Source organism: Rhinolophus ferrumequinum, chromosome 4 (assembly GCF_004115265.2).
Source record: "Rhinolophus ferrumequinum isolate MPI-CBG mRhiFer1 chromosome 4, mRhiFer1_v1.p, whole genome shotgun sequence".
Classification (NCBI taxonomy): domain Eukaryota; kingdom Metazoa; phylum Chordata; class Mammalia; order Chiroptera; family Rhinolophidae; genus Rhinolophus; species Rhinolophus ferrumequinum.
Window position 1 is genome coordinate 27,789,242 of NC_046287.1, and position 14,557 is coordinate 27,803,798.

General features: G+C 42.4%; 1 protein-coding gene across 1 annotated transcript; it reads right to left on the reverse strand.

The window, feature by feature from the left end:
• Window positions 1-479: 479 nt before the first annotated feature.
• KCTD12 (potassium channel tetramerization domain containing 12) lies at window positions 480-9,158 on the reverse strand. Its single transcript, XM_033104449.1, has one exon. It carries the CDS (start codon window positions 6,436-6,438, stop codon window positions 5,461-5,463), a length of 978 nt encoding a protein of 325 aa, XP_032960340.1. The 5' UTR covers window positions 6,439-9,158; the 3' UTR covers window positions 480-5,460.
• Window positions 9,159-14,557: the final 5,399 nt, after the last annotated feature.

Below are 14,557 nucleotides of genomic sequence, written 5' to 3' on the forward strand. Positions count from 1 at the left end.
GCTTATTAATGACTGGAGAAGATTCGGGAAAGGGCTCCTATACCCAAAATGCAGATCATTTGCCAACATTCTTGAGAGTTGTACCTTTATGAATTGTACTTTTAATTTAGGCTTATCTCATAGCTTCTATTTCCTTTTCCCTACAAACTTGAAGAGGTCATCTCTACCTACATTGCCCATGTTCAAATTAATTTTGCATGTGCTGCAAAGACTGAAGTCAGCGCAAATGCTTGTAAAAACTGGTCCTCCACATTGAGTACCAATCCACCTTGACAGGAGGCATTCTTGACAACAAACTCTGAGGAAACAGCCTATTCACTGCTGGCCCAGCTGGCCAGTTACACAGTGAGTTCTTCTGATGGTACAACGTTCATCATTAGCCCCACAACAATTTGGGAAGCATTCTCAGTATTCTGAGAACGCTTCAAATGAAATCAGACCAGTGTTCAAGCCAATTCATACCCAGGAGCCAAGAGGAGTAAGTAAAGGAGTGAATATTTTATTCTTTAGTGTTTAATAGAATACATAACAAGTCACATAATCAATGATTCATTACTTCACACACTGGGAGGAAAACAGTATTGAGTATTTCTGTTATACAACTGGTTGTGAACAGGAGAACAAAAATCTCTAGAGTATTTAGATGGTTGATGAAATTCATTTAAAGTTTGGGCATGTCTGAAAAGACTTCATCAGTGCCTTTTTTTAAATATAGAGAATTTTTTTTCCCTTGGCTTTCTGTTTCGTGAGAAAAACCTGATAATTGTATCATTAATTTTTTTCCTTTCACCTTCTATTTTGAGAAAATGACTCAATGATATGTAAGACATCTTCAATAATTTTATAATTCCAAATAGCTCTGTGGGAATCTTACCTTGTTTAGCAGGTAAGAGTTTTTCAGATGCCTGGAAAATTTTGAATAACATAATTTACATCTTCAAAATTAATATCCATGATGAATATTTTAAACTTTTATCATGAAATCTCACTAATGCTATTTGTGTGGTCATAAATGGTCATCATTTGTATTCAACATTAATAGCAAAATATGCCTGCCTAGAAAGTCACAAAGACAGTTGTGTAATAGTTTACATTACAATTAATGTTCACATACTTCAAAACACATTTCATAAAAACAACTTGGGGAAAAAAATCACACAAGGTATATAAGGTGACAAAAATTCTTGATCAACTAGTCCATCTTCCTACCACACAAGATTATACTCTAATGTAGATATTCTGGTTGAATTTCTTCCAAGTTTCAAGGGCCCCAGTAGAAAATCTAAATCTTCAAATATTAACACTTTAAGATTTTTTTTTTTAATCCAAACTTGTGACAAAGAAAATTTAACTTCACATAACTTGTTTCTGGCTCTAGGAATCCTTTTTTCAGGTACTATAGCCACTAGAAACACAAGGGTATTTTATTTATTTCTCAAGAGAAGATTAGGTCATCTAAGAACACTAATTCCATTTTAAAATTAGCTATGGTAAGGGAAAAAGAAAAAGAAAAAAAGTCCAAAGGATTTATTCTGGTAGATTTACAATAAAAATATTCAGTTTACTATTTTAAAAATTTAAGTCAACTGAGAAAAGCACTTATGATTTAGACTGAAAAAGAAATTCTTAAGGAATTCAACACCTCCAGTCAATACTTTCTAAATGCCTGCAGTATAATTTAGCATTTTTCATGTGGAATACAAAAATGTTTGAATATTAGATAGAATTTACTATAATTTCAAAAGTAAGAAATTATCAAAGCTTCACCTTACATGGCTTTAATGTAATAATAACATTCCATAGAAAATTCCAATAAAATATTGGAATATGTTATGAGCATTGCCAGTTGCCCATTTTGTTGTCTGAGAATTCACAGGTTATGCATTTCCTCAGAGAATCAACAGGTCATATATATATATGTATCTGGTTTGAAAGAGAAGACAATAATTTTGGTTAGTATTATAAATTATCAGTTTGCTATCAATACAAAAAGCCAAATAAGAAACACAAAAATAAAAACGGTACTAAAGGGGAGAAAAACTTTAAAGTCTCACACCTTCAAAGAATATTTTCCACAACATATAATTTGAAAAATTAGGATGAATATGGTTCATATTCTCCATGTATTAAAAAACAGACAACTTGTCAAACACTTGGTGCAAAAGCGTTGAACACAGTACCTGTTTTTTTAACCACTGTTAACAATTCTTTCAAATTAAATTTGTTATTAAAACCTAATGTCACTCAGTTGTATTTGTAAATCAAATGGTAATCGTAGCCACTACATATGTAAATACATGCTAAACTGAGGTTAATGCAGTCATAATTATCTGAATGATGTATGATATTCTCCCATGTAACCTGAATGGTGTCTTTACAGGATTTATTCAAATGGACCCTCAATATCCCATCCAAGCTCATAGGTGACAATCAACAAACACTCCAGCCTACTTTGTAGACCACCAAGGGTCCTGTGGCTAAGCACACAGAGGGGAAGGGACCCAAAAATGCCCAGGCCAAGTTATCTTACCTCAGTTCTACTGTCTCCCCAATGTGGAAGAGTTTCCTAACCAGCCTTCACTTTGGGCTAAAAATATAACATTTCCAGGTGTCCACTTCAAACATCAGAGGGGACAGTCATGGCTAGAAAAAGAGGTTGGTTTACTGTCTCCATCCATTAAATTTCCAGTCTTTCCGATAATGAAAAGAGTAAGGGGAGTAAAATGTGTATGCACAAAGCAGTGGAATACTTCAAGGCAAAGTTTTACAAGATAAAATTTATAATTTAAGTGACAGAGACAAAACTTTAGCAGTTTCTCATGACTCCTGGAGTGGTGCAGATTTAGCAAGGAAAATCAGAAACTCAGAGGCTTCCCATATGTCGGTGGTTTTGATCTGTGCCTCCCTCTAAGATGTTCTCAATTATGTGATTCTTGTTGAGCAATCTAACAAAATACCATATGGGCGGAGAAATCTCTGTGATACTCACTCTTGGCCAGTGAGCGACATTCCTAAATCATTTCAGGCTTGAAACAGAGGTAAGTTCTGATGCATTATCTAGTCTGAGAACACACTCAACACAAAAGCAAACAGGACTTCCTGGATTTCTGCTGCTTCCACTTCCCTTACAATTACAATCTTTATACAAAGCTAACTTTACTTTTCTAAAACTGCAACTACAATAATAAAAGACCTCAAATCTTTCTCTTTCTCAACTAACAAAAAAAAAAAAAAAGAAAAAAAAGAGTGGATTAAAAATACAGGTACCTTGATTTAAGTAGACAGTTAATCAGCATATTAGTATACAACTAGTATCCAAGCAAAAGTATGGAGCAAATTAAGTTTTATAATTAGTATTTTTTCCTAACCCAATTTTCCCAGACAAGGATATATTAAACACATTCCTTTAGTATATACACCATCTAATGCAAGTTAGTGAGGGCAAATATAGGAAATTTTATAGCATTAGTAAATGAATTAAAAAACTAAATGATTCGTGTAAAATGTTTATATATGATATATACAGATTGGATCATATGAGTCTAAGAATAAAACTGTTCTGATTCTTAACATCTGTTATGGACATAGTAAGATACAGTACCAGGTTCATTTTTAAAAAGAAGGGGAAATGGTGCTGATTTAAACACTGAAAACAGACTTACAAAACACTCCAGAGAAACACACTCCAGAGAAAGATGCTGAAACAAATGAAAAAAAGAGAAAGGCTTCTCCATCATCATAGAATATTCAAAAAAGCCTCACAGCATGAAAGATAAAGATTCATTTTCCTTCACTTATGGTGTAGATAGGATATGCAGTGGGAATTTATTCCATGTTAGAGAAAAGGTATAAGGCAACCAGGTCTCCTTCTGTTTCTGTTGCATTTACCTAAAACACCATTTTATTGCTCAGCTCACTTTTAAGTACTTGTCTTCATTTTTTAAATATTCCATTTTACAGCTATCTACAGATGGGCAGCCCTTGTGGCTTCTTTTTCTCTGCAGCCCTGTCAATCAAAATGATTCCACCTTAACTTCAAATCATCTGCATGAAAGAAGTGGCATTTTCTGGTTTTCGGGTCTGCCCAGAAGTCAACATTGACGGGGCTTGGAGAAAATAAGTATTTTTAATAAGAGATCTTAAGTCTAAGTAATCAAAATCAAACATATTTTGCTCAACTAAATATATTTTTAACTTATAATCAAGAAAATAAAGTTCAAAAACTAAAAAAAAAAAAAAAAAAAAAAAACTAAACAAAAAACCCTACAGGGTAACTCTTTGGTTAGATTATATGAGTATCAGCAACTTCTAAGTTTAGGACTCAAAACAGTTAGTTCAATAAACTGCCAGTTAAGAGTAGATATTAATAGTCTTTATAAAAATGCTTCGCATGTTTTTGTGTACTACTGTTCTTATGTGCATGTACTCAAAAGGATGGTACAAACTTCCAACTTTCAAATAATAAATGATTATGTCTGTTCCTCCCTTCCCACCCTCCTACCTTCCTTCCTCCCCCCACCCCCACCCCCAAATCGTAAGAGCTAAGGTTCTACTGCCATTCATCGCAAAAATACTTGGGCTTTCCTAACGCCCCGACGTGCATTAATACCCAGCTCCATTTTCCCACTGCCTGGTGATTTCCCCGCTGTGCTTGGTGGCCTGGGCTGTCTTGCCCTTGTCAGCCGCAGCGTTCTTTCCTCGTGCCAACAAGGGCTGCCCTATCAACCAGTCCAACCAAAGGCTCTGGCAGTGAGCCAGAAAGGTGGCCTCCTCAGCCTGGAGGGTAACTTTCTACAAGTTTAAGCCACAGGCAAAGACCTTTATTTCTACGTGGAGAAGATATGACCCTTAATTGTGCCAGCACTAGAGTCTTCTCCTACTTTCTACCTGTAACTTTTCAAAACTTTATTCATTTATAGTCACTGAACTGCTTCCCTGGGATCCCAATTCCAGGTCCCGGGTCTTCCATCCAGCCTTCTAAAACTTGACCTCTAAGTGGGCCAAAAGACTGATATCACTTTTTAAAACACTATTCTCGAATGAGTCATAAGGGCTTGAGAAGATTTCAAGGAATCTTCTCCACACTGGACAGGGTCCAATCGGGTTCTGAACAATTCCATCCTTCCCAGGTACTTGGTGACTTTGTGGCCACACTGCCCCACTAGATCAGACTGAAGGGCAATCCGGGGGCGGGGTGTTTGAGGCAGGGGCCAGAGGAAGCACGGGGTGGAGGGGGTACAACTGGACTCTCTCGGTTAGTGGGGTCCAAAGACGACGAAGAAGCCAAGAGGATTTGTGGCTCCAGGTTCTGAAGTGGGGGACGAGGGGGTCTGGCCCAGCTACTGGATGTGGGGAACAGAGGACGGGGAAGGCAAGGGCTGAGAGGGAAGATCTATAATCCTCTCCCGGGCGGGAAGGAAGGGAAATGGGTGAGCTGGAGCTTCGAGGGATCTGGGGAGCTCACTCCCTGCAGAAGACGTACTCGGTGTAGCTGGTCCAGATCTTGTCCTCGCTCTGGTCGGTGCTGCTGGCGAAGGCGCAGGTGCCCGTGGAACTGCACGCCACCATGTGGAAGCCCGACTCGGACAGCTTGTCGAAAGCCTGCTCCAGGAAGTTGAACTTGAGGTAATAGCGCGAAGTGTAGCGCTCCGGGGGCCGGTCGGGGTCTCGGCTCTCGTTCAGAGTGTCCCCGAACACCTCCTTGGCCAGCGACGTCTTGCCGCACACGGTGATGCGCGCCACTCGCCGGAACTTGGCGTCTGCCTGCGCGTCCCGCCCAATAGTGTAGGAGCCGCGGTAGCCGATGGTGATGTAGCCGGAGCGCCGGCTGCCGTCCAACGACTGAGACGGCGTGAGCAGCGGGCCCGCGGCGCCCCCGGACGGGCTGCGGCTAGCCAGTTCCAGCGTGGGCGACGGCACGCCGGCCGAGGCGCCCTCCTGCTGCTCCGGCTCCGTGTAGCCGAGCGACAGCAGCTCGTCGCCCATCGAGCCCTCCTTTTGCACCCCGCGCCGCGAGTGCGGCGGAGGCCCCGGGCCGGGCTGCTGGGGCGCCCCGAGGCGGCGCACGAGCTCGGGCAGCTCAAAGTATTCGGCCTCGCGCTGCAGCCGGCTGCGCTCCGGGAAGTAGTCGGGCAGCACAAGCTGCAAGTCCCGTAGGTAATCCAGGATGTAGCGGAAGAGGAAGCCGTCTCGGTCCAGAAAGAAGCGGCCTTTGCTGTCCCGGGCCAGCTCCTGAGGCTGCTGCTGCGTGAACATGCGCCAGAGCAGCGAGTCGGGCACCGACACCACGGTGCAGCGCCGGGTCACATACACCTGGCCGCCCACATTCAGCTCCACGATTTCGGGGAAGAGCGGCGGCTCTGCAGAGGACGACGAGGAACCGCTGCCGCCCCCGCCACCCCCGTTGGGTAATCCACGGGTGCTGTCCGCCAGAGCCATGGCAAAGAGGTGGCCGGGCTGGGGCAGTGACAGGGAGCGGAGCCGCGCACAGGAGCTGCAGCCGCCTTGCCCGGCCGCCGCCGACAGCCGCACAGCGCCGAGCGGTGCGAGCGCGCCGCCGTGCACCCCGGAGAGCCTCGGTGCGCTCCGCCCGCCTCGCCTGCGCGCTCCAGGCGAGTGCTGGGTCGCGGCCCCCGCGCCGCTTAAGTAGAGCCGAGCGCTCGGGCGCCGCAGCGCGCAGGAGGCGTGGGCGGCTGCGGAGCCGCGCGCGGGGCGGGAGGGGAATGGAGGAGCGGGGAATCGATTTGCATCTTAAACGCTGACGCTGCGCCCGGCCGCTGGCTCCACCCAGGCTCGCGCGCGCCCTAGGCGACCCGACTACCTGCCCGCCCTCACCCGTCCCGGCCCCGCGCTCCGGCCCCTTCCCACTTTTTCCTGCCCAACTTTTTCCTCTTCCGAAGTGGACAGCGCGTGGGACAGGCCGCTTCGGAAGAGGAGCCTTCTTTGGAGGGATAGTGATCGCACCCCCTTCCCCTCCCGACTCCACCGGGCGCCTGGAAGGAGGACGTAAACTTCCTGGCCGCGCCCGAGGAGTGGAAGTGGGTGGCCGCGTCCGGCACCGGCGGCCAACACAACTGGCCGCTGTAAGCTCTAGAGCTGTGGCGCTGCCCCAGTCGGTTGTCGTGTTGCTGATGGTTCTCGAGATAGACAAAACATCTGGAGAAACGATGGGGTCGCCCCACCACAGAGGCAGCCATATTTTGTTCGTATTGAGGAGCAGCCATGAAAAACCCCTAGACACAAAAAGCTAACCTGGGTGTCCTGCCGTAGGACGCTTTCAGATAGTTTGTTTACTTCTGGGTGAAGAGGCAAACTCATTGGTTGGGAGACCTCAGAATTGGAGGAAATAAGCTGGAATGGCAGTGGGAGACTCGGGTGAGGTAAAGGGGTGACTCCTGAAGGCGGCCCCCTCTCCCGCACCGCCTTCGAGGCCAGCCTGCAGTACGTACTGAGAGTATAGAGCGGCCTGAGGGAACGCTCCGTGTCCCAGCCCCTTTCAGCCCTTGGTGAATGGTGCCAAAAAACTCGCGAGAGTTTGCAGACCTAACATAATTTGCAAAAACAACCTTTTAGCCCCTGCGTGTTTATTCTCCCAAAGGTCCAGGTGAGCCGACTCTCCAGGTGAGCCTGCTCTCCAGGTCAGCCTCTAATTTCATTCAGTGCTTCCCAGGTGGCTTCTCGTCTTAGGGCCTTTGTACCATGGAAGGCCCTCTCCTTGATCGCAACTGGTCCTCTAACTCCTGCCCCCTCCACAGTCGCATTCACCCTGTCACTTTGCAGCCCAGAGGACTTCTCCTCCCCCAGGAAGCCTTCCCTGGCTTCCCAGGTAAATGGGGTCTCCGGATTGCTCCCTCCCCAGGCCCTGCCTAAAGCGCAACACATTCCGAAATTTCGTTACTTGTGAGTGATTATCTGAAATCCGACTTTGATAAATAAAATAAAGTGCTCTTGAGTGCTGCCGAAAGAGGACAGAAGGGAGGGTAGTGAAGGATGTTAAGAAATCATCAGGTCAATGAATATTTGGTGTGCACCTGCTATGTGCCCATGCCAGGTAGTAAAGAATGCCAGGTTGAATAAGCTCCAAGGCACTTTCAGTGTAACCAGGTAGGCAAAGGATCCGAAGTCTGAGCAGTTATCAGATCAGGTGGAAGTACAGACTGTCAGTCAGGATAAATCAGGCCAGATCTTTGTTCCTAATAATAATGTTTACCCTTTTGTGTAACTACCCAATGAGCTTTATAGTCTCCTCACGGATAAGTGTCATTTTTACTTTGAAATGTTATGTCTGCTGAACAATTATTCACGTCAGTGTGCTAAAATGAGATCAAGCTCACTTAATTGCAACTACAGATTTTAATACTAAATATATTTGGCCATTGTCTTTTTGTGTGTTCTTTGGGATAAATGATAGATGACACAAAAGTTCCGAGTTCCAATGCTGAATTTACAGGTGTGCTACTATTTGTTATATCAGTGACAGAGGCTTGACAAAACCAGTCTCGTTTCTATAAATCCAAGAAACGTCTTCATCATATTTTTCTGTACATATTTTTGTATCATTACTTTGCTTATTGTATCAGCAATTCCTGTCAGTCCTGACTTCAAAATACTTCCCAGATTATTAACATGTTTCACCGTCTCTCTGCCACACCCTTGACAAAGCCACCCATTATCTCTTGCCTGGATTATTGCACTGGTCTCCTAACTGCTTCCATCTTTGCCCCCTGTAGTCTTTTATCACCAGAACAAAAAGAGGGATCTTATAACCTGTCAGATCATGTCATCTCTGCTCAGTGCCCTTCCATGGCTTCCCATCTGATGAAAGAGTAAAAACCAAAGTCTATTTCGTGGTCTACAAAACTCTACATGATCGAAACTGCCCCACTAGTCCCCTCAGACCCATCTCCTACCACTCTCCCAGGAACTCCCTGGTTTTAGCCACATTATCACCCTCTGTTTTCTCAGGGCCTTTGCACTTCCTGTTCCCTTTGCTAAAAGACTAATTTCCCCTGGTCCCTTCTATCTTCCTCAACTTGTTCCCTTCTCACATTTTTCAGGTCTCTGCAATAAGACCCTCCCTTCATGACCGAATTTAATATAGCACAGCCCCACCCAAGCAGCTTCCATTTGTTGGTTTTATTGTTTACTGTCCTTTTCCCTGCATTTGAATATAAACTCCAAGAGTTTAGAGATTTTGGTCTGTTTGATTCATTGCTACAGTAGTCCCCCCTCTCTGTGGTTTCGCTTTCCATGGTTTCAGTTTGAAAACATTCAATGGAAAATTCCAGGATAAACAATATATAAGTGTTAAATTGTCTGCTGTTCTGAGTAGCGTGATGAAATCTCAAAACCTTCCCGCTCCATCTCACCTGGATGTGAATCATCCCTTTGTCCAGCGTTTTCACTGCTGTATTCAATACCCACCTATTAGTCACTTAGCAGCTATCTCAGGTACCAGATGGACTGTTGAGGTATCACAGTGCTTGCTTTCAAGTAACCCTTCTTTTACTTAATAATGGCCCCAAAGTACAAGAGTAGTGAAGCTGGTGATTCAGACATGCTGAAGAGAAGCCATAAAGTGCTTCCTTTAAGAGAAAAGGTGAACGTTCTTGACATAATAAGGCATTTTACCATCTCACATCATCACAAAAAGAAGGGTGAATACAGTACAATAAGATATTTTGAGAGAGAACACATTCACATAACTTATTACAGCACATTCTTATAATTGTTCTATTTTATTATTAGTTATTATTAATCCCTTACTGTGCCTAATTTATAAATTAAACTGTATCATAGGTATGTATATATAGGAAAAAATAGTACATATAGGGTTCAGTACTATCCATGGTTTCAGGCATCCACTGGGGGTCTTGGAACGTATCCCCAGTGGATAAAGGAGGGACTACTGTACATAACCAATGCCTAGAATAGAACTGGCATATAATAGGCATTTGATAAATATCTGTCACACACTTGTTTATTCCACCCATATTTATAAGGTTCTACTATCTTCCAGGCAGAGTGTTCAAAAATAATCTCTGTTCTTTAGGAGCTTACAGTCCTGTGAGGAAGACAGATAGTAAATAGATAAGTAAATCCACTTTAGGTAGAAATAAATGCAATAATACAAAATTGTGAAACGAGACAGAGTGAGTGTGGGGATACCACTTTACACTGACTGGGTGGGAAGGGGGACATTGAGCTGAATAATCAGAGATGGCCAGGGGAATTTCTGGCTGAAGAGCATTGCAAGCAGAGGGCAAAACAAGTGAAAGGAGCCTGGGTTAGAAATGAGCTTGGTACATCTCACAGAAGTGTATCCATTGTATCATCTGCTGCTACCCTGTGCATCTCCAAAGTACCCTTGAAGAGGCCAGTACCAGCTCACCTGGGAGAGACACTGCCTGCATACACACAGCAGCATCCTACCTTCCTTGACCACTTGACACACGAGTAATGTAGTCACCCACCGTAAGCTGGTCTACTGCAGGACGCCATTGGCATTTCCTTCTAGAAGTGTTGGCTGTGCTGGAGAGGCATGGTAATGAATGAAACGGGTGATATGAGACTGAAAGAAGAATTTTCTGGTTAATTTTGTATGTTCTATTTCTTGCCTACTGGTTGGTGTCATGAAATTCAAGAGGAACTATAATTAGGGAACTTTAATGCTGGGAGGAGTGTTTCTGGGGGAAAGGAGAACATAAAGCCTTAGCTTCTTCAGTACGTTAAATATGCTAAGTGTCAGAGGGGAAGGGAGAATTTGGGAAACCACTAGCCCTGTGTCTAGTTATCAGTACAGATTTTAGTGATGGATACATTGAGTAGTCATTGTTTCTTTTCAAGTTGCTCATAGTTTCCTAAACAAGAGACAGTGCTTTGTCTTTTTATTCTAACTGGTGGGGTCTTGGAAACATTTCCAGACCTATGTTCTCATCAATCACGTTAGTATCTCTTCCCCCACCTACTTACTACCTTCTCTTCCAATCAGCTTCCCACCTCACCCCACCCCCAATGTACTTAGTAAATATTCTGCACACCAAAGATTTGACAAAGGAATGAGGAAGATTAAGAGAAACATAAAGTTAAAAGAGGAAGAAGAACTGGAGCGAAGTGAAATGAGCGCCTCTGAGGAGTGAATGAATTTAATATATGTGAAAATGATCTGTAAACTGGAAAACACCATTCGAGTGTCGGAATCATGATTTTCCACCACCTATCATGGTGCCTGACAAGTCTGCTCAATACTGAATGAATAAGTGAATAACAAAAACATTAAAATGAATAGTGTGAGGAAAGGGGAGAAGAGACAGGATCAGAAATTGTCACAAATAAATGCTTAGTTCATTTATCATCCTCCCAAACTGTGTGCATCTTTTCTGTATGCAGACTTTAAAAATCATTGATTTTTTGCATTCAGAAGGAGAAAGGAATTGGATACAGACATTAAATAACATTAAGTTTAAGTAAATCAGGAAATAAATGATCTTAATAAAGATTTGGTAAAAGGTGTGCCAATATTTAATCTTTAAAAAACAGAGAGAATGTTATATTAGGTCTAGAACATAAAGTCCCAATATCACTATGATACGAGTATGATTTTTATACCAAATAGAACCAGAGAAACAAAGGTTAGTAATGTTGGAAATTTTTATTTCCATATTCTTATAAATAGCATTTAAAGCTTTTCCAGAACACAAGTGACGATATAATAGCAAGCATTTATATAGTACTTACTATGTGACAGCCCTGTTAATAGAACTACACGTGTATTAGCATATTTAACCCTCACAATAACTCTATGAGGTAGCTATTGTTATTACCTGATTTTTAGAAGATTGAATGAGTAAATAAGTCATAGAGCTGGGATTTGAACCCTGGCAGTCTAACGTTAGAATCTGCACTTTTAAACACTGTATTTTATAGACTCTCACCTCTGTAAGTGCTTTCATATATTAAGAAATATGTTCTATTATCTTCCCCATTTACAGATGAGAAACCCAAGGCAAAGACAGGTTAGGTAACTTGACCGAGGTCACAACTATTTATCCCTGCTAAGGGAGGAAATGGTATTCTCATATTCACGTGCTTATACTCTGCAGTTTTGATAACCAGACACTCAAAGCAGTTGCTGTGAAACAACTAGGACTTGGAAGGAGTTGTCTTTGGCTGTTATCTCTGCCTCCTATGGATGGCACAATCCTGCCTCAACGAAGACTATCCCAGGACACATTTGAGCCCACAGACAGAATGGACACACTACAGCCTACTCCTCACCCGACTCAGTCCTATCCACAGGAAGGATTATTTTGTTTCTAGCTCTCTAAAATACCATTATGGTTTGCAAAGCACTGGGTTTTGAGTAGGTTTATTCAGTTTTATTCTGATCTTATTAACTCCAGACAAGGATAAAGCGAGTCTGTGGAAACTGCTGAGATCTAGGTTCCTATATTCAAAAGCCAGCAGTACCCACTGGTCTTTTGGGGCTTGTAAAAACTGAGCAAATATATTCTACTTGTGGCTTCACATATCACACTGAGCACAAAAACAACTGGACCTCACCTGTGGGGGATTCTGGAATTTCTGACCAAAGCTAATTATTAACATCCCTGATGTTTCCTAAGAATTCGAAGGCCTTGGTTTCAAATTGTGACAGTAAACTTAGCGGTGAACTACAAATGAGTTCTCACATTCTATTCTAGTGCCTCATTGTTTTGAGGGCTTTCACATTGTCAGGTTCACTAGATCATCACAACCATTTCGGGAAGTGTCATTCAACAGTGTCACAAGTGCAGAAAGAAGCTCAGAAAGGTCAGGTGACTTATGCTGCCTCTCAGGTAGCATCAGAATTTCGTGACAACGTGGACGGATCTTGAGACGATCATGCTAAGTGAAATAAGTCAGATGGAAAAAAATCAAGACTCATGATTTCACTCGCGTGTGGGATATAAAACTGAAAGCAAGAAATGAACAAGACAGACAAACAAAAACTCATAGACACAGACAATAGTTTAGTGGTTACCAGAGGGAAAGGTGGGAGGGAGGAAGGTAGAAAAGGGCAAACGGGTCAAAGGGTGACAGAAGGAGATCTGAGTTCAGATGGTGAGCACACAATGCAATATACAGATGATATATTAGAGAATTGTACACTTGAAACCTATATTTGTACACTTGTAACCAATGTCACCCCAATAATTTTAATTTTTAAAAATTGAAAAAAAAGATAATACCAGGAAATGAATCCTACCTGGTAATGTGTTATAATCTCTAGGTCTGGCTGTGGATGGACACCAAGCCCAGGATTGTACAAGTTGGAAAATAATAAAATGTCCCTGGCTCCAAATTAAATGAAGAATGCAAAGGGTGCCTCTCGGGTAGCTGGGGTGCAGTGCTGGGATGCAAATGGATGCTTCCTGACTCCTCATTCAATGCTCTTCGAGCTCGTCAGAAACCCCACCAAATCTACTCAATTTAATGCCCCCAATGAAGGTTGTCAATCAAAATGGTCACCATGGAGACTATATGCTTATTTCAGAGATGTCAGAATCACTCACCATTTTTGGCATATCTGTTTAGGAATTTTCTTCAGAGCCAGTTCACACAAGAACAGCATTCCATTACTTTATACTCATGCCAAATGTTGGATTGATCTCTTTTTACAAGGCTGTGAAGCAGGGCACCTCACTGCAGGACAGCCCCACATGCCTGAGAATAAATTAGGACAAAGCCAGTTTTCATGAGTGTGAAACCAAGGTGATGATTATCAGGTCTTCACCTTTTGACATTGGGTTTTAAAGCCCTCAGCCCTGGAGTTCTCTAACATGCTGAATAGTATCGAGTTTAGGTTACGCAGAGAGAAGAAGGGCTGATTCAACTGCAGAGATTTTAATATGTGGTTCCAGAAAGTCTGCATATTTCACTGTGAGGTTTGGACAAGGAGCCAAGCCACTGGCTAGACTGTAATGGGCAACAATTATAAGATCATTTGTTTGATATAATTAAGGGGGGAAAAAAAACCTTTCTTTCCCCAATATGCTTTCCAGTTCCTACAGAAATATACGTGATATTTCACAGTAGGGAAGTGGCCCCAAACTATGCTAAACTTTAAAGGTATATTATTTTATATAATGTATTTTTAGAAAATATATTTCTTTTCCTACAATGAAGTATAGATGAGAAAAGCATACACTTTGGAGTTGGATGAACCTATATTCTTCTTCTGGATTTGTTATTTAAAATCTAAGGTATTGGGCAAGGTTATTTAAAAATTCTGAACTTCAGCTCTTTCTCTTAAAATAGAGCAAAAACACCTACCTCCTCAGACCCCTGTAAGATTAAAGGAGATACAAAGCATGTCATTTCAGTGACCGGCACATGATGGACACGTCATAAATATAACTTTCTCCCTCCACCTGCCCACTGCTGTCTCCACTGTACCTTTTTTAAATTTAAGTATAGTCAATATACAATATTATATTAGTTATATTAGTTTCAGGTGTACAATAAATATAGCCATTTGGCATTTTTATGCCTTACAGTGTGATCACCCAACTAATTC